Here is a 26,119-nt window from a genome sequence, read left to right as displayed (position 1 = left end):
AGGCTGGCCCCACAGCAGCCTTTCCATGCCAGGGCACGGAGAGGTGTTTGTAGGGTTGTGTGTGTGTGTGTGTGTGTGTGTTTGTGTCTGTCTTTTACTGGAGTAGTCGCATTAGCTGACGTCCCAATAAGACAATTAACTGTTGATCCGTTTCCTAAACTTTTCTTTGCCCAACCAACCTCTTTGCCATAATGTTCTTTGGAGAAACACAAGGGGAGAAGGGTTGGCTGTTTGTAGAGGGAAGTTTACTGAAGAGAGTTATGGACGAGAACTTTTGACACGTGACCAGTGAAAGGCGACAAGAGGATGCCATCAGCAGAAAGGAGAAAATCCCCAGGAGCCATCTCTGACATTTGGCACTTGCCTTGCAAACCCAGAGCATGGCCCAAGCTACGCACCCAGGCCCGGGCCACAGGCGGCAGCGGTGCGCGGGGCGGGAGGGGGGGGGGGGCTGGCCGGGACCCCCCCAGGCGGAACAGGCAGGAGCGAACAACTACTGCTAAGGAGCAAACCAAAGCCCCAGCGGCGCTTCTGCCCAGGCACAGCCGGGGCCAGGCTGGCCGAGGCGGGCCGCGCCGCCTCCCCTCAGGGCTGCCGCCCTGCGGGGCGCCACGCCCAACGGCCCCAACGGCCCCAACGGCCCCGGCCGGCAGCCCCGTCCCCGCGCCGCCTCGGGGCCCGCTGGGCACGGACGGGCCAACGCGCGCGGCCAGGCGCCGAGGCAACGCGGTGCCCGCAGCTGGCCGCCACCCCCCGGCTTCGCCTCCGGGGCCGGGCTCCTCCTCCTGCCCCTGCCCGCCTCCTGCCCGGGCTCTCATAAGGCGCGGAGTTTCCGCGTCCTGTGACTGTGGTCAGGTGGTTGCGGGATCTTTTCTCCTCCCTCCCGCGCTCCTCTCCCCTTCCCCCGGCGGCGTGGGCCGGCCCAGCGGGAAGGCGGCCGAGGAAAGTCAGAGGAAAGTTGCCGGGCGAGAAAGTTGAGGCGAGACAGCCGCGGCCCCGGCAGCGCGGCCTCCCTCGGACGCCGCCGCGGCTGCCCGCTCCTGCTCCTGCCCCTTCCTGCCCCGCCGCCGAGCCGCCTTCCGCGGAGAGCCACGCCGGGCCGGGCCGAGCCGAGCCGAGCCGAGCCGAGCCGGGTGGCGGCGGCGAGCATGGCCGGGGGGGAAGGAGGGGGCTCCGGCGTGGCGCAGTGCCGGGAGCATCTGTTCAAGGTGCTGGTGATCGGGGAGCTGGGCGTGGGCAAAACCAGCATTATCAAGCGGTACGTGCACCAGCTGTTCTCGCAGCACTACCGGGCCACTATCGGGGTGGATTTCGCTCTCAAAGTCATCAACTGGGACAGCAAGACCCTGGTGCGGCTGCAGCTCTGGGATATAGCAGGTGAGGGCCGGGCCGGGCTGGCGCTTTCCGCGGCGGCTCCTGCGCAGGGAGCGAGCCCCCGGGCGGGGGCAGAGGGGCCTGTGAAACCAGCTGTCTGCGGCTCCCGGTGCTCAGCCTCGACGGAGAAAAGTGCATTTCCACTCTGAAGTCTGTCCTCGTGACTCTTCTTTTTTCCTCGTTAACGTTTAACTGCTTCCAAGCAAAAGCTGGAGTAACTTTGAAGCAAAAGCAGAGGGAAGTGTCACTCGACCTTGGAGTGAAGTTCTTGACTCTTCCTACACTGCGTGCACTCCTGTTAGTTGAGGTTGTGCAGCTGGTGGCTTGGCCCAGGGTTTATGCAGCCCTCCTCAAAGAGCTGCTATGCTCACTGGCTCCAGGGCTCTCGGGTGGCCCCTGCTCATACAGCTCCTCCTCACTGGCTTCCCTGGGTGGCCTTCGTTATGATTATTGCTTGACTTTATTCATAGTTACTGCTCCACAACACCTCTATATAAAATGTGTACTATTTTTTCCCAAGTAAGTTGTGTCTAATAGGTATACCTTATGGGTTAAAGGTAACTCAAATAATTAATGTGCTCAGAGGAAGCATGCTCAAACTTTGTGTGCTTGGAGTCGCATACTTATTTTAAAGGTAGTAGCAACTTGGAGTGAGTAAACAGGACTTGTTATGTTCAATTTTACATTTAGAGTATGGGTTTGCGCATTTAAAAAGACATTTGGAGTACACTGAAGCAGGAAAGTTCACATCCCCAGACTGCACAGCATTCCTTTCCTCTGTATAGTTCAAACCTATTCTTTAACGCCTCTGTCTTTCAAGTAATTAGCATGTTTACACACCATGGTTAACTCTACTTATGCTGAGATGTTAAATGCCACAGTATAAACTTTATTCTTTTGTTCTTCTGTGAGAAGTCTGTATCCTTAGCATCTCACACTTGGTGTTGCACTTGCAGTTCTGTTTGTATGTAGCTTGGATGTTAACCTGCATCTCTTTTTTCCTCTTTGCTGTGTTCAGAATATTCTCTTGGGTATGAGGAAGTTGACTTTATTTTGAATGTTGGTGTGTTAATGCTATGCTACTGGAAGATACTATAATAAAGCAATAATAATTGGCAGTTACTGTTTCCATGAACTCTCCACTTCTATCAAGTGGAAGTTCATAAAACAGGAAGTGTAAAACGAAGGCTGCTGTAACCATGTGATAAACCTAGCTGTGCTTCAGTTCTGCCTATGCTCTAAAGATTATCTTAAAACACTTCAGATATGACTCCTCAAACTAAAAAACCTACTACTTATTACAAGATGCTGAAATGCTGCTGCCATGTAGGGCAAACTAAAATATTCTCTGATTGCTATTTTGGAAAGAAGGTGAAATATTGGCAAGCTTTCCCTTCCGTTAAGTGTTTCAGAAGGATTCCTTTAAGGAACTTCTGGGTGGGGGTGTGTGTGTGTGTGGTTTTTTTTGTTTTGTTTTCATCCGTTGGCAGTACTGGTGCAAATTGCTACAACCTCTCAATGTATTTTAGCAAGTCTGGGATTCCAAAGATTAAACACAGAACGCTGATCAGGATACTGAGGTTTGGCTGGCCGCCACACTTAAACTTAACTTCTCTTCAGCCCTTGTTTTTTTGAGATGGGGCAGACTGTTACACTCCCCCTAAGCAATCTGTTTCAACACGCCAGCTGGAAACCTAGCTGTAACTTGTAACAGAGTTTGGATAGAAACTATTTTTACTGTGGGAAGTTCGATTAATACGCCCATGAATTAATTTCAAGATCTAAAAGACTATTTTTCATTCTTGATTGCCCTTAGTGTATCTTGGACATGGCTAGGTCAAGACTAAAGGACATGTGCTATTGTTGTCAGTAGATTGAAGAATACGTTTTTTCCTGACCTTAAAATATTTGTATATTATTAACACTGACCGACCTACAGCAAATGATACCCTACTAAACTGAATGGGCAGTATTTTTCCCCATCTCTTACAATGTGATACCTACTTCTGCCTGAAACTCTTAAGTAAGTCTTTCCCTAGTGCGCGCACACACACACACACACACAAAAAAAGCTATTACTCTGCAGTTTGCATTCCAAATTCTTGTATCTAATCTGGTGGTTTAGGCTCTTCTGCTCCCAATAGGCTGTGTCCTTCCTCAGAAGAAAAGCAAGGCTGAGAACTGAAGTAATGTTAGTTTTAGTGATATTTGATTGGGTTATGCTTAGCCAGTGTGACAAAAAAAGTTTAGACTCCTACAGATATGTCTCAATTAAGTGCTAAGTGTTGAACTACAAGGGGATTTCAGTATTCATAAGGGTTGTTTCATGGTCTTAAAATTGCTCGTGTTCTTGACCTGGGAATGTGTTCTGCAGCTGTCTGAATTCTTATAAACTTTTTAGTATTCTCCAGTATTTATATATAAATTATTAGTTACAGAGAACCAGGCAGACGATGGCTCCTAAGCAGTCATAGCACATGTTCCCTAAAGCCTTGCTATTTTATTGAAGTGTATAATGAAATCTTTGAGCATGTGATAGTCATGCTCTTCTAACTCATCAGCTCGACTGTCTTCTGGCTTTCAGCAACTAATGTAACTAGCTCTGTCTGCTGGTGGGTGCAGAGAAACCGCTTTAGATCTCTTGAAGAGATCTAAATCTTAGGGTAAATAATATTACATGTGACTTCCCCACAATCTGAATTGACTTTGATGCTTTTAAAATGGCTTCTGAATTTAAATCTCACCCTTAAGCATAGCACAGCAGGTTGCTTTTCACTAGATCAAAGTTTGTACTTAACAGTCCACTGTAAAAAGCTTTCCTTTGAGAGAGAGGTGTTGCAGTCTAAGGTTCTGCACCTAAATCAATGGTAAGAACTAACCACATAGCTCAATCCATCAACTGAGGGTTATAATGTACATACTGTGCTGGTTTCTGGTGTGTTTGTAGCCAATCTTGTGAGTGTCACAGAATCACAGAATCGTTTAGGTTGGAAGGGACCTCTGGAGATCATCTAGTCCAACCTCCCTGCTCAAGCAGGGTCACCTAGAGCATATTGCCCAGGATCACATCCAGACGGGTTCTGAATATCTCCAGGGAAGGAGACTCCACTACCCCTCTGGGCAACCTGTTCCAATGCTCTGTCACCCTCACAGTGAAGAAGTTTTTTCTCAGGTTCAGATGGAACTGCCTGTGGTTCAGTTTCTGCCCATTGCCTCTTGTCCTGTTGCTGGGCACCAGCACTGTCGTACTGTGCGTTGCAGTGCAGCAAGTTCCTGAGTGGCTAGCTAGCTGAAGATCTTTTTATAGTGGTAAAGCTTGAAATTCCCTAATAGAATATGGTATGTTACACTCAATGCCTTTTCTTTTTCTGGTGAAAATAGCCTTCCTGTTACAAGGTACAAAATAATGCAGATTTCTGTAGCAGAATCGAGAGGGGAGGAAACAATGAGGAGGGAAGGAGATTATGGTACCTATATCAGTATGTTCAAAAAATGTTCAGGCATGTTAGTTATCTTGACACAAGCTATGGCTTTTTGAATAATAGAGATAAAAAGGCTTGGGAGTTGGCCTGATCAGCCGCTGTCAAATGATCTTGTTTGTAGCAGGAAAGATTGTGAAAGAGGTTGAACAGGCTACATGCATGTTCATACAGGAACAAAAGTTTTAAACTGACTGCCTGTAGGCATTACTCCTGTTTTATCTTGGCATGCAAAGTCATGATAAATCTCTCTTCCTGGATAATTTCTGAAATCATTAGAACCAGGTTAAACCCCTTCTTCAAAGGACGTAAATAACCGGCAAAACAAATAGAAGGTATAAATGAGTTACTGTGGTTAAGAGATATAAAACAAAGGCACCTTAATGATAGGGAATTGCTTTTAAAGTCTGTTTCAATATACAGGAGATTCATACTTCATATGTAGTTGCTCTCTCAGAGAGAGAGAGAGAAGCTACACTTAATACAAGGTAGTATAGGAGGTGAATATAGCATATTTAATAAAACTCAGTTAAATATAATTGAAAGAAGGACTTTCTCTGAGCCCTACAGCCTTTTGGTCTGATCTAGAAGACCAACAACTCCAATAGCCAATGTGACTATAAAGAACCAGCTAACACTGTTGCTCATGTTAGCCTGTATGAACATGAAGCCCTCTAGAGGGGAAGGGTGGCAAAAGTCACAGATGACCAGTTGAGCTTAGCTCCCCCTGAAGTGTGTCACTAATGACACCTGGTAGACAAACTTTTTTAAAGCTTTGAGTGAGACGTTCTGCATGGACTCTAGTAATTGCACCTTTCCTCCAGGACTTTATTAAAATGTATTCTTAGAAGTGTTTATTAAAACTTAAGTATTGCTTTAATGGGAAGAACATGGCTATGAAATTGGCAAAACGGAAGAGGAGCAATTATACTTATGGGTGTAGCATGCTTAGAGAATTTAAATCTTGTAGAGTTTTGTGATAAGACTTATTACATGCAAATTTTATTAAACGGTTATTTGTCTCCTTGAAGCAGTCTGAAAACTACCCTGTTGTGCAAGGTATATACCAGCCTTGAGGATTTAAATATCAGATGAAGCATTTTTACTCAGTATTGAGTTGGGGAAGAGCTGGAATGAAACATTTTTCTATGAAGACAAATGGGCATTAGATAGGTGAAGAGACATTAAGCTTTTAACTTATTTAGGGGGTTAACTTGCACTGATCTCTGGGTAGCCATAACAAATGGGAAAGCGAGTGCAGAAAATTGTGTGGTACAAGGAAGAAGAGGATGTTCTAAAACTTCTTCCACAGTAGAGAAGAAACCTTGAGCTGAAATAAGCACTTATAAAGGAAGACAAGGAATGCTAAATTCAAGTCTTCTGCAGATCTAGGCCAGAAGTGATTCTGTACCTGCCAGTCTTCCTGTCCCAACAGAATGAGACGTATCTTGTCTGGAGGGGTGGAGTGCTTGGTGGTTGTACACTTGCTTGTTGCACGTAGTTTTGTACTGTTGAAACTTGGTCACCAAAATATGCAAAGATGTTCAAACTGTTCCAGTATGTTCCATGTGAAATTCTTACCGCTTCAAGCGGCTGTACACTTCAGTTTATCAGCAGCAGAAACGCAGACCTAGAATGTGCCAGAAGACTGTCAAGCTACTTATGTGTACTAGGTCATAAACTAGTTATTTTCATTATAAACTTTTTTCATATATATAGTCTAAAGCAAGCCTTAAGTGATATTAATGCTTTCCTGAAAGTCTTTATAAGATATTTAGAAAACTTCAGTTTGTTTACTACTCATTTAGCTCTATGTGCAGCAGAGGCACACCTCGATTGCTTTTCAGAGGAGCCTGCTCTAACTATAGAGAGCTCAGAGAGAGTAGTCTCTAAAGCAAGTCTTATAGCAACTTGTACTTACGCACTTTGTACTTACGCACTTTGAAGACTGGGTGTAGGGATTAAAATAGGAACTTCTGCAAAGAAACTGCCAAGAAATTGCTTAGCCCTGTGCCTAGAACAGGAGAAGTGAGTATAGGGTCGAGACAAGAGAATCTTGACGTAATCAGCCTGTGACTGCTTCTTACTGTAAATAAGTATATTCTTACAGTAAATAAAGGAGGAAGAGTGCAAAAAGAATCGTTTTGGAAATGTGCACATAATTGTCCATCAGAGAGATGCAAAAATTGGAGCTCAAAGCTTCTCTTCAGAAACTGGAAGAACTAGCAGATGGTCTGTGGTAATTTCCTAGTTTGTTATCCAGCAATGGAAGTTCTAGTTGCAGCTGCCTTAATGTGAAGGTGGGAGTGTTGTTGCTCTGGTAATACCTGAGGCGCATCAGAAATCCCGGGGTCAGGAATGGATGTGATGAAGTTCAGTCTCATTAAAAACAGATTGAACAGAGAACAGTCACAGGCCTTTAAGTTTGCTGTAAACTTGCTGCATGCACACACTTAAGTATATATTACTTAAGGATGATGATAGCGGCTAGTTTTGCATTCTTTCAGCCAGAATTTCAGGAAAAATAGGCCTGCTGTTTTTGAAAAGTTGTAGAGGCAAACGGGACTGAAGATGCGCAGTAGGTTTCCTTCTAGAAACCAGCCTTTTGTGGGAAGTGCGGGTGTCCTTTTCTTCAACTTTTCTGGAGAAGTAGAAGTATAGTTATGAACTTTTAATTGGAAATATGTTTTGCTGACCTTGGAGTTCTGCTGTTAAGTAGTCCAAGTAAGTACTGAACATGTTAAACTTGTTTTTTGGTATGTCTCAACTTTCAGGCATATTTCTCTGTACCACAAATATGACTGAAATGATTCTCTATGGTATCCAGATCATGGATATCCACGTGTTTTGTTTTTTGAAATTCTTCTATTTCAGTAGTTTATTATCAAAAAATATCACACAAGGTATGGTTTTGGTCTTACTGGTAAGCAACTTCCTTGTCTTACCAGTGAGATACTGAATCTCTCATATTGCTGAGCGTTCTTGTGCTTAGTACTATGTTATATAACAACTCAAATAGGTATATGTTATTTTAACTATTACCACAGAGGCCTTATGGAGTTTAGTTTAAAGTTAGGAATTCCATAAGCATATGCAAAATGCTAGTGCTTTGAAGCTGGTGTTGTCAGGCAATCTAGTATGTTAATCAGTTCTGATTATGGAAGACAGGACTGTCTAGTTTTTTCAGTTAAATGGTAGGCTTGAGAGAGATCTTCTCAGAACTTATTTCCAAGTTATCCAAAGCTTATTTCCAGGCTTTACGTCTGGGAGTCCTGGTGGACAACAAGTTAAGCATGAGCCAGCAATGCGCCCTTGTGGCCGAGAAGGCCAATGGTCTCCTGGGCTGCATTAGGCAGAGCGTTGCCAGCAGGTGGAGGGAGGTGATCCTGCCCCCCTCCTCAGCCCTGGGGAGGCCTCCCCTGGAGTACTGTGTCCAGTTGTGGGCTCCCCAGTACAAGAGAGGCATGGCCCTACTGGAGAGAGTCCAGCGGAGAGCTACAAAGAGGAAGAGGGGACTGGAGCATCTCTCCTCTGAAGAAAGGCTGAGAGAGCTGGGCCTGTTTAGCCTGGAGAAGAGAAGGCTCAGGGGGGATCTCATCAACGTGTACAAGTATCTGAAGGGGGGGGGGGGTGTTGAGAGGATGGGGCCAGGCTCTTCTCCATGGTGCCCAGTGACAGGACAAGAGGCAACGGGCACAAACTGAAGCACAGGCAGTTCTGTCTGAACATGAGGAAAAACTTCTTTCGTGTGAGGGTGACAGAGCACTGGCACAGGTTGCCCAGAGAGGTAGTGGAGTCTCCTTCCCTGGAGATATCCAAAACCCGTCTGGATGCGATCCTGGGCAATGCGCTCTAGAGGACCCTGTTTGAGCAGGGAGGTTGGACTGGATGATCTCCAGAGGTCCCTTCCAAGCTAAACCATTCTGTGATTTCCTAGGTCTCCTAGGAGAAATATTGCTAAAGGTGTTATCTTTTTTTTTTCCTTAAAAAAAAAAAAAAAAAAGCGCCACTGGTCTAGTGCCATTGACTTAGGTGTAAAGCCTAAAGAGTGCTTTACTGAGCTTGCCAGAACTCTTAATTTCTATTGAGAATGAAGCACTTTATACATGCTTAAAGCCTAAAAATTGCTATTATTGTGAGAACTCTTAGTTTCTGTTGACAATGAAGTCTTGTATATTTGGAAATATTTAGTGCATGAGCTTCTAATCACTATGGTATAGGTGAATCTGAAGCTCCACCTCATTTTCCAAATAGATTAGGTATGTATCATAGCACTTACTCAAAAGCTTTGCACTTGCTGCAAGATCACAGTGAAAATACTTCTATAGTACTCTGGTGCAGAGAACAAAGGATGGATGGGCATCAGTCAAAAGGGGGGGGGGGGGAAATGCTACCTTAAATGGGAACTATAATACCTGAGTTCTTATGTACAGCAGACAGTAGAAAATAGCACATACTGCCCAATGCAGCTAACGTTTGGATCGAATTATAGAACACTGAAACTGAAGTCAGTGCTGAAATCCATTAACTTACATTGGTCATCATTAATCTGTATTTTTTTTGTTGTTGTTTTTGGTTTTTTAAGCAAGTATTGGCTAAGTTCTTGCATTTCATGTGAAACGAGCTTAGTTAATAGCTACTTAAGTCAGTGATAAAGTCAAATACATTACCCTGCAGAACCAAACTGGATGTGCACCATAATACGTTGCTAAAAGTACATATTTAATAAATCTTACATGAATGTAGATCTAGATTTTTAACAATTCTTGCAACAATGTCAGGTTCAGAACTAATTGTGGCTTTATCTCATTTGTGTATGTCCACTTTGCCTTTTACTAACTCAGTTTTCTCAATGTGCATAACCGGGTCCAGAAGTGACTCCAACAGCCTCTGTGCAAAACGAGTCTCTATGCTTGAGTAACAAGCAAGAATGCAGTTCTACAGCGAGAGACCTTATGCTGAAATTCAGTCTCACAGGACAGTTAGAAAACTTTCCTGAACTGCACCTGTAGCCTAAACTGAGTATTTAAAGCAGTGGCTTTCTTAAGTGTGATATGTCATCTCAAAGGGAAGTGATTTACAGTTAGAGCTTTTCTATATACTGCTTTTATATGAAAGCATGTAAGTAAGTTGTGTGAAATTCTTGCAAGTGTTAAAGCTAGTATAAACAGCAATAAGCAGGGACTACAAAGTACCATGTCCTTCTCAATCTGTCTATGGTAAAACATTAGTTTTCCTCTGGCTGTGGAGATGTAGAACTAAGATAGATATGGTGATTATACTTTAAAGCACAACAGGATTTCAGGGTTACTATAGAGCTTATTCAGAAATATATTTTATTCTGACTAGAGAAAGTGTATTACTCTTTCAGTAGGAGTAGCTTCTGGATTAGTAGCAAATGCAAAAAAATATTCCTTACTGTGCAGATTTTAACAGATCTTCAAAGAATGGTGTTTCCTTTTTTTCCTTAAAGGAAGAAGCGTTTTTGTCGCTGCAAACAGGTTATGGGAACTTCTTGTTTAAACACTCGCAGACTAGACTGCTGGGTAGAGCAATGTGGCAGCTACTTGAGACTGAATTCCAATTGCACACAATGTGCCATGACACATTTACCGTTTCAGAGATTAACATTTTTTCAGTCTTGTGATAAACTTCTTGAGACAAACTGACTTTAGAATTGTTCTCTTGTGTGTTGCAAAATAGCGTAGGGCCATGCAGCATCACCATCAAAGAAGCAGTACAGCTGTGGCTGCCTGACATGCACCAAAGGAGATGGATTGGGGAGTGTCAGGCACGAAATAGCTTAACTCTGGCAGATGACATGTTTGAATAAGTCTAGAGCAAAGTAGGAACTACACATTCATGCTGTTGCTGGCACTAACTGGGCTACATAGCAGGGTTTTTCATACATACTGTGTTTGCCATCTAGTTAGACATTACTTAGCTTTGAACTATACTTTCCTGGGGACAGAAATCTAGTGTTCAGTCAGGAACTTCCTCTCTTGCTAAGATGCTTTCTATCCAAGTTGTAAGCAAAACAAGTGGAAATAAATGTGTAAAACTTTCTTATTCAAACTAGACTATGCCATACTTTTACATATAATACATTTGATGCTGGACAAAGCCAGCTGAACCATAAGTGTGGAGTCTTGCCTCTAAACTAAAAAGACAAATTAAGCTGTTAGGAACTGATTGCAGGCATTCAAACCAATGCTATGGACAGCAATAAGAGTTTATCAGTCTTTGTGTGAACTTCCCTGTGAGAGCTGTGCAATTGTTTGAGGAAGAGTTCCTGTGTACAAGCTTTCTGCTCTTGTGAAAGGGGATGGTGTGCTTTTTCATCTGCTGGGATGGAGGCAAAGTAAGAATAAAGCATTGTAGCCTTTGCAGCAAAAGGGAATTCAGTAAGCTGTCACCTCTAGCCCATCGCCCAATTACAGGCTACCTCACTGTAGACAGATTTCTTTAAGGCTCTCTATCATGATGAAATCTCCTTTAGGAGATGATTAATTCTTTCTACTCATGTAGTATATAGTGGTCCCAACGCATGAAGAGGATGCCAAGGTTTGAAGATTATGTTGCTATGAGCCTGTCGTATCAGGCTAGGAATGCCCTTACTACTCTGAGGAAGGTAAAAAATGTCCGTTCTGCCTCAAGACTATTGGGAATAAACGGCATTGTAGACATAGACATGAACAAACTTGGGTCTGAACTTCATCTTGCTCTACTACAGGCTTCCTGCATAGCCATTTAAGTGAACAACTTTCCTGATGGAAATCAGGAGTATAACTTAGGAGCGCTTGGATCTCAGTGTTTCTGCTGTTTCACTTACAGTGAATAGGACTCACCTGTCTTCCCTTTGGAGTAAATTATAACAATAGCAAAGAAAGTGAATGAAGATTAGTCTCAATGCCTGTGAAAATTCAGGTAACGGAACTATTCAGATCCAGGCTGTGTTGCACAATGAAATTTCAAACTGCTTCATACCATTTTGTAATGAAACAACATTGCCTGAGGAATGGTGAAAGCACTTCTGATTAAGATCTAAGGAAGCAAAATAGTGAACCTGAACTGATTCTCTCCCAGTGAATGTTACACCTCCAGTATTTTTTGAGATGGCATGTGATTATTGGTTTTATGAAGGGAAACTGCTTAGCATTGTAAAAGGATTTTCCTGAATAGTTTGTGTAAGTGAACCATCTGACGAGCTTCCCTTGTGCGGTTAACTGAAATGTCTGTGGAGCTTTGGTTTCACCATCCTACTCTTGCTAGAGGACAGTGGGAAGAGAGCAGTCTAAAGAAAAATTCAGCTGGTAAGAAAAGAAATTCTAGTATAACATGAAACCAGAAGGCAGGAAGTAACCTCTTATGATCAACACTAACAAGGGCATATGTCTCTAGGTGAAGCTTCACTGGAAGCTTCTACTCTACGATTTTGCAGGTAAGAAGCTGAGGGCTAGCAAAAAAGTTAATAAACTTAGTGAGCTAAGCTCCAAATGAAAGCAGGGGAAACTGTGTGTCTATATCAATGTGTTTGAAAAAAGTCATCCGATTGCTTTATGGAGACAAAGCAAGGCACAATAAAGCCGGAACAGTCTTGGATCATGGTAGCTAGATTTCTTTCAGATAAAACTAATCCTGAAGCATGGGTGTCCTTTAATCTTTTGTTTTAGGCTAGCAGTCCAGAGCAAATCTCCCTGACTATGCTCCTGTGTATAATGTGGATGACAGGTCGCCAGCACAGACTTTCTGTACAGATCTGCTCCTGTTGCACCCTGCCGCTGTCTAATGTAGACATAGCCAGAGTACCAAAGGTCATGTCTTACGGTGAGGTGGGAGGCAGATGAACAGGGACTAACTGGCTGGTTACTCTTCCCTGAAGACCCTTTCTCTGAAGGCCTGAAACACTCTCAGGAAAAGGTTGATCCAGTGGCTAGTAACATGCCCTCCTCCCACTAAGAAAGGACACTGGCAGTTAATTTAAAAAAAGTCTGTCTGAGGCTGCTTTAAGTTGCAGTTAAAGAAAGTGTTTCTAGTACTGTCTAATTCAGGAGGACTTAATATTCTTGAAGTGCTGGGTTTGTAACATCTTGGCACTTGTTAGCAGAGCCACAAATCCCAAATATGGCTTGCACAATGGTGGAAAGTAAGACTCAGACTAGATGGGTGTTTTGTAAGTCTTACAGGCTCCTAATATCTGCTAGAGCTGCAAGTACAGTTCAACACCTCTGTAGTCCAAGTGCTCAGCAATTTTGCACTGATAGCTTAAACAATAAGAATGAGGAAGGCGAAAGAGATTCAGGACTGACCGTTTCGGAATCAGGTTGTCTACTCAAGCATTCTAAGGCTGCTACCCATGTGGAAAATCAGGTGGACGTACATGAGCGTGTCCTGTTATATTGAGAGTGGTTTGTTTAACCTACTTCCTGCTCCTAACAGAAGTCGATCTAATAGGGTAAGGCACTTCTAGGTCAAGCTGTGCGGGTTTAGAATAAAATACTGTCAGTTGCAGTGGCTTGCCAGTAGCATATTACTGTATCTGGCTCCAAAGGAGCCCCAGTTGGTTCTCACCTGACCCTGGTAGTGCATTAGATGTCTGGAGAATTGCAAAATGCCTCCTCAGGGCAATTCCCGATGTTTGCCGTCTTGTGCCAAACACTCAGTCATAGGACAAACAGGCATCCAAATTGTAGTGTATTCTTGCCTAGAGCTCCTAAAGGATGTAGGACCACTGTCTCTTATTTAAAACTCACTCACTGTGCAGTGACAGCATTGGGCTGCATGTCAAATCATTTTGGATGCTGCATCTAGCACACTGAAAGTTCTAGACTGTACTGAGAGTTGGAATCAGAAATAGGAAGCTGCCACTCAGATGTTCCTTGGCTTTAGTATGTGAAAACCTGACTCCAGAAATTCAGAGAACCAGGGACCTGAATCTTCTGTAAAGCAGCACAACTGAAATAAGAGAGGGCTCATTAGTTTAGCCGTTCCAGTGGCAGGGGAAGACTGGTAAGAAGGGATTTCAACTTGCCATTGAATTGATTTTTTTTCCTGTCTGGGCTGAGTAAAAGCACTCACATGTCTCCTAGTCCTGAGCAGTTGTCTGAAAGAACTAATTTTAGTTTGGCACTGAAGTCTGATGAGTGAATAGAAGTGCTGCTGTCTGTACTAGCAAGTAGTGTGGCTAATAAGATCAGAATAGCTGACAGTGAGGACCTGGTAGCCATGGTGTAGGCGGTCTAAGTAGAGTTAGTCTGGCCCAGTAAGTTGCCTGTCCCATGCATGAAGCATAGTCCTGGAGCCTGTCACTGGGCCAGCTTCTTCCAAGAAGAAGCCAGTTCATATGTGCAGACTGCTCCACAGGGTGAATCAAAGCACAGTCAGGGGCAGTGGTGGGAGATCAGCCTCAGAAGCATGCTTCTGACAAAAACTAACATGTTAACATCAGCAGAGGTGCCTGTCTAGAGAATGTTTGGGTGTCAGTTAAGGTTACTGCCCCTTATTCTCAGTACTTCTTAATCAGTGTGGTTAGTCTAGCTGACTCTTTGTATGGCTTCCTGGCCAGTTAGCTGGATATTCTAGATACAAATCTGAGATACCTAATTAGCTTTAAAGGACTTGGGACTTTCTAAGGGAGGCAGGTACAAAAAGCTGAGCATAGTCTCGCTGGGACTGTTCTAAACTAACTCTGCAAGTTTTAAACTTGAATAGTTCCTTAGATGTTTCTAATGATTATTTTTCTGTTTCTCTTCCAGAATATTTACTTGCACTGCTCCATTTTTTTTTGGTGTGTTTACACCAAATATTCAATTCCTCATGCACTGGCATATAGCTTAACATTTTTCTCTCTTCCTACTGCATATCACAATAGTTCCATGCAGGTTTTTACTGAGGAAAAAGCTGTCTTAAATTTCTCTTGCATTGTAAAAATTACTCTGTGCCACCCGCACTATACCTCTTCTAGTTCACTCAGACCGTCTGCTATATTATTGGTAACTAATGTTGTACTGTGTGCTAAATACTGCAAGTATTGACAGTATAGCAATATATTATGCTGTCTTTAGAGAATTTCTGTTATTCCCAGCACTAGACTTCTCCATTTTGGAGAAAAGCTATATCAACTTTGAGGCACTTACGTATTTCCAGATTTGGTAACTTGCTAAACATTGATCTTGAGGTTTGTTCTTGATTTCTGTAGCCTTTGATCTTGCTGTCATAGTGAGAGAACTTAAAATCTCTCAGCCTCTATGAGAGGCTTGTCTAGGTACCTAAACTGCTAGCCAACAAGGTTAAGGAATCCCCTTTCATTAGGCTGTTATTAATGACCCTCATTGAATTATAGATTGACTAGTAATGACTATTGGTGATCATGTAGAATAGCTGATCTTTGAGAACCCTTTTCACAGTGGAATAATATTTACCTATTCTCAGGCTGAAACTGACTTATTACAGCCATTCAGAGTGGTTTAAGTATCTTATGATGCCTAAGTTCATTGCAAGATACAGTACTGCACTTGCGCTTCACCTGTTGACAGAAAAGCAGAGTAACTGAAACACCCTAGCGGGGCACTACTTCAGTGTACCTTGAAACTTGCTCAGTTTCTGATCTACTATGTTCCTTGATCACTTTCTTCACTACTGTAGCGTTGCTGGATATTTCTTGGCTTTGTTTTATAGATTAAATTTCTGTCCTGTGTGATATATTCCTTCTTTCTGTTGAACTTAAACTGGCTTTGAAACTAACTGAACTCTGAGCTTCATAACTCTGAAGGACAATGTTAGCAACAGATGCTTGGTCTTACTCGTTTGGGGACTCCTCACTAGTTATCAGATTTCTGAAAACTCAATGTTATTGGATGCAGGGGAGAACTGCAAAACTTAAGCAGTGCTCTTCTAGTTGATAGCAAACAACTCTGACTTAAAACTCTTCAGCTAGCTGTGCATTTATTTTTGGGCGACTTCAATCTAGACTATATTTGACTTGTTTTAAGACTATTTGATGTGGAGCTGTCAAATTTGTTAAAGTCAAATATCAGAGTCTGGCCATCCATTAAGCTGATTAGCCTGTCAAAGAAGACTTGAACTAACATGAGTTAAGCAAAAGAATTTTTTCTTCCATCGTTCTTCCAGTTTTCAGGCTTTTTATAACCCTTGGGTCATCTTCCTGCTCCTCCTTAATGACATAAGTTCAGGAAGATATCAGAACTGTCAGTCTCATCAGAGAGACTCATTATACTTTGTCCAGTAGTATTACTCCTGATAAAGAAACTTTAAGGGTTTAAATGCAACTAAACTCTAGTTTCTGGCAGAGCTGTATGGTTTCAGTGTAGACTAAGCTTAGTTTTTACAAGGTAGGTGAACTGTGTTCTACTGTTGGTGTTGATTTTTTTTTTTTTTTTTTTTTTTTTTTTGGTTTAAACCTGTCACTTTCATAGCAAAAATATAGCTGGGGAAGCTTCTTGCAGATTGATCACTTTGCTTTCTGTGAGTAAGTTCATCTAGTTTGCATAAACTACTTCAAGACCCTAATTCTGCATTTAGGTATGGTAAGTAATCTGGGAGAATGAGTCCTGACAGACTCAATATCATGTATATCCAGCAGTTGCTTGCAGGTCTTACTTGTTTTTTTCTTGCCTCAATTTCCATCTTGCAAGTGGAGTTAAGAGCAGAAATAATATTAGGAGCACAGGGTAGCTCCTGCTAACCGGAAGCAAAACTGCCACAATGATCAGTCTTACTGCAGTGATAAATGAGACTCCCTTGTTTATTCCTTAGACTAGGAAGGATTGCTGTAGAAACTTTTTAATTCTACTTTAAGGCAAAGCTTGCACTTTCTGAATCTTACGATAACTTTTCTTTGTCCTTTAAATGCTTTAGTTTTTGCAGTCAAGCAATGACAGAATTGGCTGTAATTTTTTTTTATGTGGTTTCTAGCTTGAGTTTGGCTCTTCCAAAATGTATCCTGGGAAGCAAGGAAAGCTCCTAAGCTCTGATGTAGGTTTAAACTGAACTTAGTTGCTATCATTGTGCTGTACGGAACTGTATTTGTTCCCAGTGTATGATATTATGCAATTACTTCATGTAATGCTGTTGCAATTACTGGACGATATGGTGACAAAGTGTGCGAAGTCATTTAAATGTGAAAACTGTGTGGTTAGAGAATGCAGAACTTTGCATTGCATGCAGCCACTTCCGTGTCCTTAAAGAAACCCACTGATCTGCAGTACTGCTCTATGGCTTAGCCAGTCATCTACACCTGAGCCCCTGAAACACAGGATGGATGCCGTTCTGGTACCATTAGGCTTATGTCAAGGAACTAGACCTACCACTATGTTTAATCCTGTAATGTCCTTTTCATACTGCTGCTGTAAGCAAGTAGGTATGTTCCTGTCCCCTTCCTTTCATGGTTCTATGCACTGGAGTTTAAGTCTAGTTTCATCTGATCGCTTTTACCCTTTTCTCCTCTGGGGGTCTGATCTACTTTCTGTACTGCTCAACATTATTTTCACATGGTGAAATGACTACAGCAAAAATTCTTCTGGCCTTAGGAAGGGGAATGACAAATCATCGGCTGAACTGAGCACACTGAAGATGGGATCTTTTGACTGTTTTAATCACAGATATAGAGAATGATGTTCAGATCTCCAGACTTTGGAGGAGTGAGATATTCTAGAGTTTGCTTTTGTGTATGAGCTTTTTTGCAAGCAGAAAAGCACTTGCAAAAGCTTTGCCTGGAAGTCCTATTAAATTTTCAAAAGGCTATCAGAGTATTCCTACTTCCACCTCAATAGGCTCAACCTAAAGCATGCGTGTTGTCAGTGGTAACTGGATTGTACAGAAATTCTAGTGAGTTAATGCTGGATGCTCTCTTCCTGCCTCATGCCGTATACCTATTACCACAAAAAAAAAAAAACCTTTTAGGCCATGTTCTGCCATCTCTTTCTGTAGAATGAAAAGAACATTCCCTTCCTCATAAGACTCCAGATGGTATGAAAGAGCAGTCATAAACTAGCATGCAGGTGAAAGCAGCTCTCCATATAACAACCCAAAACTGTTTATGGAGTTAGGGCTACTCCAAAACAGAGCAGTACTCCATACTGGAGCGTATGTGGCCAATTAAAGGGTATTTATTTGAAATAACATAGTAATGTCTGCTTTTGTGGGAGGTTTTCAGGGAGAAGGAGTATCAAATCCCCTTATGTAAAACTGAAATGCATTAAGTAAAGACTTAGACTTTCCTGCTCATAGGTGTTATGGGCCTGTGCTCTTCTGTCTGCTTTCACCTGAGTTTTAACACATTCTCCTGTAGTTTAACGTTACTTGTTCTTACACTACAAGTTTTACACTTGGAGTAACTTGACTTCTGTCAACAAAGCCAGCTAGAAGTAATGCAGCTCCTGGAGAGCTGAAGCCCTTGCTTTCCAGGTGGATGCTATAGAGTACAAACTGCACTCAAAGCAAAGTACAGTTCAGTTGCAGGTTTACTTCCCCACTGGAGGTCCTGTCATATCATACAACGAGGAGAAAAGCTATCAAAGTCAACCTCAGCTTGTGTATTTTTCCAGAGTTTCTGAAACTACTGATAATCACAACCCCCCTTGCAGTGGCCTCTCCCCTGGTCAGGATTCCATGAGGAGATTCTGCTAGCTGTCTGATGTGGCGCTCAGCTACAAGACAAATGTTGCCCTTCTGGCATAGCAGATTTGGCTTACTCATGGGGTGTTATGTGTGTTAAAGCTTTGCACAGGCTGTCGATAGTGGAGCATGGGAAACCACCAAAGTCAGGGGAAGCAACTGCAGGGCAATCTCGAGTGATTACCAGTCATATTTGTATCCAGCTCATCCAATATGAAGGCATTGGGCTAGGTATGTGAGAAGACTGAGGAAGCGGGTTGGAAGCCCAAGTATGATAAAGATGGAATTTCTCTTAGAGATGGGGAATGAGTTGACAAACTTAGAGATGACCAGGCTCTCTGACCAAGGCTAAGCCTCTTGTTATTTTAGGGGAAGGAAAACTTCCTGGTGTTTAGGACTATACCAAAATGTATATTGTAACCAAACCTGAATAACTGCCACCCTTCTTTGAAGCAGTAAAAGGGTCATACAGCTTTCAAATATCTTTTTTTTTCTTAAACAAAATCTTAGACCGCACTGGTGTGTGGGTTTCAGCAAGGGTTATTGCTATGGGAGACTAATATGTCCCTCTTGCTAACTGTTTTTTCCTCTTAAAGCTGTTTTGCCTAGGAGGATAAGGAGGAAGGGATTCAGTCACTGATAATGTCCTTCACTGTAATAATTGACCAGCAGCCACGTTCACCTACAGCATGCACAACTGCCTAAGAAGTGGTGACTGCCTGATAGCTCTTCCAGAGTCTACACATATTTTAGCTTCGTATGTAGTGACTGCAGTGTCTCTGTAGCTCTCTCCCATAACTATCTAGCAACTCTCTTTGCAACTGATCAGTAAATTTTTTTTGTGCAAGCTTTTCAAGTTTTTCAAAACTTGGCTTAAAAAAGGAGGTAAAAACAAATCCACACAACCCCCACAAACTGATTTGGGATGACTAATGTGACTGTCCTTCTCATTGCTTCATATTCATGTATAGTCTTATGTAACATGACAGCCAGTATCTCAAGTGGTGGTGTCCATTTCTAGACTATTTCAGAGCCAGACTAGAGTGTGTGTGTGTGTGTTCTTTTCCCTGGGAACAAAAAACACCTCAAGAGCACATCTTTTGCTTTGTGGGCCAGTTCTGTGGTGTGAAGGGATATACTCCCTGAACTGAACACAAGTGCAATCTGAACTGCTAAATCACAGTGGGAAGTATTCCCATGTAACAACAATCTGTGGTGGGATTTGGAACTAAAAAATTGGGAAAATGAGAAGGAGCTCTTCATAGCATGTGTGGTACCATATACAATTACTGGCTTAATATCACTAAATTTGACTCTGTGCAGCTTCCTTTTGAAAAAGCACAGGAACCTAAAGATAAAGCTTCTTCAGACACAGTGCGCTTGATCTGCAGAGGTAGTCAAAACCCTCTGACCAAACTCTTTTCAAATGGCATTGGATTCATGAGAATAGGAACTAGATTTTGTCTGAAGTGGTACAGCCATTACCAGTACAGATACACAAAAACCGCCTTTTAGGTATGAGGATCAAGCCTGGAAAGGCCTAGGGAGAGAACGGGATTTACATGTATGCAAGCTCTGCATACTGTTTCATAAATAGTGTATAAGCAATTTGTCTCTTCTAGTGACAGTCACTGAGATGTAGGCTTGGTGCTTGGCTTGTTGGTTGAGGAATCTGGCATAATGGTACTGCTTTGAAATTTGAGCTTTGAGTATGGAAGGGAAGAGTTTTGTTCCCTCTGTGAGAGCATGGAGTGGATTAAGTTCCACTCTTTAGAATATAGAGGACTTTTGCTGTGAATAATTGTCCTTTAGCTATCCTGGTCATCTTGCACCAAATCTTGGGACTGCTTGCTGTAGAACACAGTTGGAAATTCTTCCAGAGAAGGTCTCCAACTTAAAAGCTGAAGCCAAAGGCTTACCTCTAACTGTTAAGCTAACTCCTTTTGAGCTTATCCCTGAGGAAAAAACCTATAATGAATATGAAGACACCAGGCTTATGCTTCAGTCATGTAGAAGCTTCCTCTTGAGGAAAGAATGACTTGGGTCTAGTTGTGCTGGTAGCGTTTTTAGGCATGACCTCTCTCTGAAAGAACACTACTTAACAAATAAGTTAAAAATAATTGCAAAGTAGTATTTAGAAATGCAATTCAATTAGCATCTGACTCTTGTCATGCATGGTGTACGTAATGGCTCTCTTGCAGTGAGCTAACACAGGATGGTAAAGGCAGGCGAATGTTGTGTGAACTAGATGACTAGTCCTAAATGCCAGACTCCTAATTATATTTACTAACCTGACGCTGAAGTGCATTTACCTTGACTACAGTTAACACTTAAAAATGAATGCTTTATCACTGCCCCTTTCTTTCAGGCCAGGAGCGTTTTGGAAATATGACAAGAGTATACTACAAAGAGGCAGTTGGTGCTTTTGTGGTCTTTGATGTCACAAGAGGCTCCACGTTTGAGGCTGTTTCAAAATGGAAGCATGATTTGGACAGTAAAGTGCTACTTCCCAATGGCAGCCCCATCCCTGCAGTTCTTCTTGCAAACAAGTGTGACCAGAAAAAAGATGGCAACCAGAATCCCTCTCAAATGGACCAGTTCTGCAGAGAAGGTGGCTTCGTTGGGTGGTTTGAAACCTCTGCCAAGGTGAGCTTAAAAAAAAAAAAATTAAACTCTTCAGGCACAAACTGACAGTCCGGGTCTCCACTGTTCAACAAAAGCTAGAAGTGGTGTGTGGAATATCTTGCTTTTGAGCAAGACTTGCAGCATACTTGGTTTAGATAAGAACTTAAGATGCAGTTCTTATTAATTGACTTGAGTGAGTCTTAAGATCACGCATGTGTCAAGGAACCGTGTGGTTTAGATGTTAGTACTACGAAACACTGATCAAAGAGTAATCTTCAAATGTAGGTTTTTGACTTGCAGCCTCTGTCTTCATGTTGCATGTAGGAAGTATTAAGACTCCAGAAGTGATCAAGCTTATTTACTCATTTGTATCATCCAGCTAGATAACTTCAGAAAGCCATCTTTCTGTTCTACCAGGCAATAGCAAAACCGAACTGGGGAAGAACAAATTGCTCAGCCAAGTAACTAAGCTGAGATAGACAGCCACTTTACTCAGATAATTTTGAGTAACTTCATATATTGTGTGGTGTTAGTCTACAAACCTGGCCAATATGTTTATAAGCTTGCTGTTTAGTCAGAAGTGAAATCGAGTGGTTTATTAAAACCTGGTCGTTTTCATCTAGAACAGCCTTTCATTATTAGAATCAGTGTGCCTGACGGACCAAATTGCTGGCCTGGCTGGTAATTCCTGCATATATAAGCTAAGTCATGAGGCCCATTTTTCCCTTGGCTTGCCCACTTCCTTTAGCTGCTATTGAGACAAATTGGCAAAAAGTGTTTCCTGTTTTTGTATGTCAGAACCATTTCTGGCACCTCCTGGTGATTAGATAACCCTTTAAAATAAAAGATCTGCAAGAGGAATGTTGTAAGAAGAAAGTAACAAGTCTCTTCCTGACCATGTTAAAATAAGGAAGAAGGGTCCACAGTGGCAGGAATTCAAGTTAAATTAGCTAATCACTTGTTTGATTTTGCACAAACAGTAACTCTCAAACCGACCCATCTGTTACTAAAACCTCCTTTTTGAGTATAAAGAGCCTTAAAATTTATCCTAATATTCTGCTCTGGGTTATGCATCTTCCTTGAAGCTTCAGCTAGACAGCTCTTCAGCTGCCCTTAACACTCCTATGTATTGACCTTAACACAGTCCTAAAAACATTGTAAATACCTTTGGAATAAAGAGTATTATGGAAGTGGAGTAACAGCTTGCATTTCATGTGACCTTTTGAAGGTGCCAATGTAAAACAAGGTTCTTGGTGCAGAGAGAGGTCTAGACAATACTGGTGCAGAGAGAGGTCTAGACAATACTGGTGCAGATTCAGTTATGAATTGACTTGCTTAGGGCTTTGTAAAGTTATCATAGTTAAAACAGCTCATCAGCAATTCAGGACAGCTTTTTTCAGTTTCTTAAACCAGTAACTGATTTGGTATACTTAAGTCCTGTCCACCCAAAAATCCTGTTAAACTGATTATACCTTTCTGCTGGAATTAGTATTTGAATATTCAATCTAGTAATCAGTAACATGTTAGTGTCCACTAGCTGTAGATTAGGCAAAAGAACGGCAGGGGATATAAATACGTTGAACATCTACCCCCTAGAAAGAGGAGAATCTTCCCCCGCTATGGGCAGGAAAAAGCGTCTATCTGTGCAAACTCCCAAAAGCAGTTTCTGTCTGACAACCACAAGCTTGCAAACTACAACAGCAACTGCTCAAATATGTTCTCATGACCTAACCTTCCTGGTATAAAGAGTGGATCTCCACTTATGGAGACAGAACAGTGCATTGGCATGGTATCTCCATTGGTGCCAAAGATAGGAGTGGTTCCAAATATGGCTACCCCATGGTAAACTAACAGGTGGCCCAGCTATCTCAGAAGCTGTAGCCAGGGGCCCCTTGGCACTGGCCAGACTGGCCTTTGAGGTACCCTACTAAAATGCAGCTCTAGGCATCCTACATACACACCTTCTTCAGGACGGATTTTAATATACTTTACACCTTCTCATGCATGCTTGGAAGAGTGGCTAGGTGAGGCACCTTGACTTCAGCTGGGTTTTTGAGGCTGATGGAAAATGTCCTTTTAGATAAATGAGTGCATCCAAACTACAGCAGAAGTAGAAAAAGGCCCCAAAAGGTGGAATGCTGCTGTAAACAATGTAATTGCCTACTATCTTTCCTGCTGCAGAAAGGCACAGTGGTACTTGCCAGTTTTCCAAAAGCAAATGACGTTCATCTCTAGACCACCTGCTAGGTTAGAGTCAAAGTATCCCATTTGTCATAAGGATGAATAACACTTTTACCAGAACTTTCTGATAGCTTTTTGGAAAAACAAGTGTATGAGTAAATGACCTGATGTATTTAAGCTGTTTATGTCAAGGTTATGAGACTGTTTAGAAGAATTTGCATTTGGCCGGCTTTTAGTAGGCACGTGACACCTTTGTTTAAAAGATCTGACTTCTTTGCCTTCAACACTTTTAGGACAACATCAACATAGATGAAGCTGCTCGATTCTTGGTGGAAAACATCCTTGCCAACTACAAAACCTTTCCTAATGAAGAAAATGATGTGGGGAAACCAAAACTGGACCTAGACCCATTGAAAGCAGAGAGTAAATCACAGTGCTGCTAATGCTACCACTGCTCAGTGTAAATGTGATGGAATGAGCAGCGAGACTGTTCCTTAAATCAAACTGCTGCTATGGTGCTGCGTTGTGACAATCCATATGGGGTGTCTGGTGTTCTCTGAATAGGTGATTCTTGTGGGTGTTTACATATTCTTGTTTAGCATGAAACTGAGTATCTTGTGAGTTATCACTCCACTTTCTTGAGTGGCTGCATCTAAGTCTGATTAGTTTCTTCTTACTTGAGAACATAAGATAGTGTTTACACTCCCCTATAAAGGAACAAAGACAACATTTGGTATCTACTTTCCTTCTAGGACATATGGTACATTCCAAATAGGACTCACTCGGCTTGGTTCTAGCTGAATAGACACTTACACCTTTGCTGTAAACTTTTCCTTTCTCACCAGTGATGTTCCACTGTAGCCTGACTTTTCACGTACACGCTTGTCCCTATTTATTATCCCCATCATGAGGGTCTGTCTCACTGCTAGTTCTCCTGGATCAAGACATCATAGAAATCTTGAAATGGGTAGGAATGGCTGGTGACCAATGACAGGAGATCTCTTCCTTAGTGCGTACACCACGACTGAGTGAAGTAGATGGTGGCGGAACAAGAAGATGGGAAAATGATTATATTTGGCAGGGGAAAAGCATGATTATAGACATACCAACAAAAACGCGTCTCCAGCCATTAAGGCAAATGCTCTCAGCTAATACGTGTGAAACACATTCATGGATGCAATTGTACAGCTGACACAGTTGTGATAACCTCACTCATATGCACACCCAGAAATAAACATCCAGAAACTTTCATGCACTAATACTGGAAACTGGCAAGAGCTGCAAAAAGTAAATATCATTGCTGTCCTGTGATAATGAATCAAAAAATCCCAACCTCTAACTCTTTCAATTTTAGAACAGTGCTGTGCTCTTCTGACTACTTGGAGTTGGTGAACTGGCTTACTAGCCTGTAACTCAGTATACTGAGATGCTTAAATGTTCTTGTAACTCGCATGGATTTCTGGCAGCAGATGAAGATCAAAAGTAAGCAGAGACTTGTTCTTACAGTTCTTGAGTAAGTTCTGGAACTCAGCCTCTGCTTGGCTGAGAGGCTTTGAAGTTCCCTTTTGCCTTAAGGGCTTCTTAAGTCCTGGTGCCTCAATTGCTACTGACTTCTGAAATCTTAGCTTGCTTGGTCTGATGGTATTGATGTTTACTTAAATATAAGCATGAGGTATGTGCCAGATTGATACTTTAATATGTATTGAGATTTCCTCAGCTGTCTTTCTTCTGAAGAGTAACGTACTTTTTAAGAGACAAATAAATATATTTGGGCAACTTATGTTGGTGGTGTGTGCTTTTGAGAACTCAACTTTACATTTGGTAACCTACCCTATATACGGATGTTTTCATTGGCCTTTGAAAACAACTTTATCTTCTCCCCGTGGCTGCTGCATCAAAGAACTTAACTTATGCCAAGCCTTACTGTAATAAGTTAAAACTGGATTTAGCTAGATTAAGATCATAGGATAATTGAGGTTGAAAGGGTTCTTAGGAGGTCATCTAGTCCATCATCAGCTCCACGCAAGGTCAGCTGTGAAGTCAGACCAGGGTACTGAGGACTTCATGCAGTCTGGTCTTAAACTTCCAATGATGGAGACTGCACAACCTCTGTTGTACAGTCTGTTCCAGTACTTGACTTCCCTCATTGTGAAAATTTCTCCTTATCTGGTCTGAACCTCTCATTTTGACATATGTCCGTTGTCCGTCATCCTCCTGCCATGCACCAGTGTGATGAACCTGTCTCCATTAGGTTTGTGCGGATTTACTGGGCGTTAAAGCTTGGCTGCTAACTCAAACCGTTTTTTGATATTCTGTATCATTTCAGACAGGAAACTGCCCCCCATCTCTGTTTCTTATTTACTGGATTTTTTAGGGTTGTTTAGTTTCAGGTTCACTAAAATGGTTATGTCCCTGTCCATTGACTTGCAGAACAGCTCCATTTGAACTGTAAATTTGCTTTTTAAAGCCACTTATTCCATAGCATGCTATCTGTTTCCAAACTTGTGAATATAACCGCGCACAAATTCAGTGACTGGCCACTGAGGCATGTGTATAGCTTGATCACTTGAGGAGATCAAAACATATAATAACAGCTGATGACCAAACAAGATGTAATTTCATGCTATTGTTGCTTCAAATGCATACATTTACTAGATGCATGCACTATTATAATAAAGCTGCGCAATAATAGAAAAGAATACAATTTCTTGAGTCTGTTAATGTATTTAATAGTACTACATAAGGCTAGTCTAATTAAATTCAAATGCTAGTTCCTTAAATACCTGCTTCACTGGATAAACTGCTAATGGAGGACTCTAGGTTTT

General features: G+C 42.1%; 1 protein-coding gene across 1 annotated transcript; it reads left to right on the top strand.

The window, feature by feature from the left end:
* Positions 1 to 835: 835 nt before the first annotated feature.
* RAB32 (RAB32, member RAS oncogene family) lies at positions 836 to 25,074 on the top strand. The gene is made up of 3 exons (XM_009668766.2): positions 836 to 1,377; positions 20,857 to 21,134; positions 23,588 to 25,074. The coding sequence occupies exons 1-3, from the start codon at positions 1,149 to 1,151 to the stop codon at positions 23,735 to 23,737; spliced, it is 657 nt and encodes a 218-aa protein (XP_009667061.2). The 5' UTR covers positions 836 to 1,148; the 3' UTR covers positions 23,738 to 25,074.
* The last annotated feature ends 1,045 nt before the right edge of the window (positions 25,075 to 26,119 follow it).

This window comes from Struthio camelus, chromosome 3 (genome assembly GCF_040807025.1).
Source record: "Struthio camelus isolate bStrCam1 chromosome 3, bStrCam1.hap1, whole genome shotgun sequence".
Classification (NCBI taxonomy): domain Eukaryota; kingdom Metazoa; phylum Chordata; class Aves; order Struthioniformes; family Struthionidae; genus Struthio; species Struthio camelus.
The sequence above is the reverse complement of the archived record's forward strand: the minus strand, read 5'-3'. Positions and strand labels throughout refer to the sequence as shown.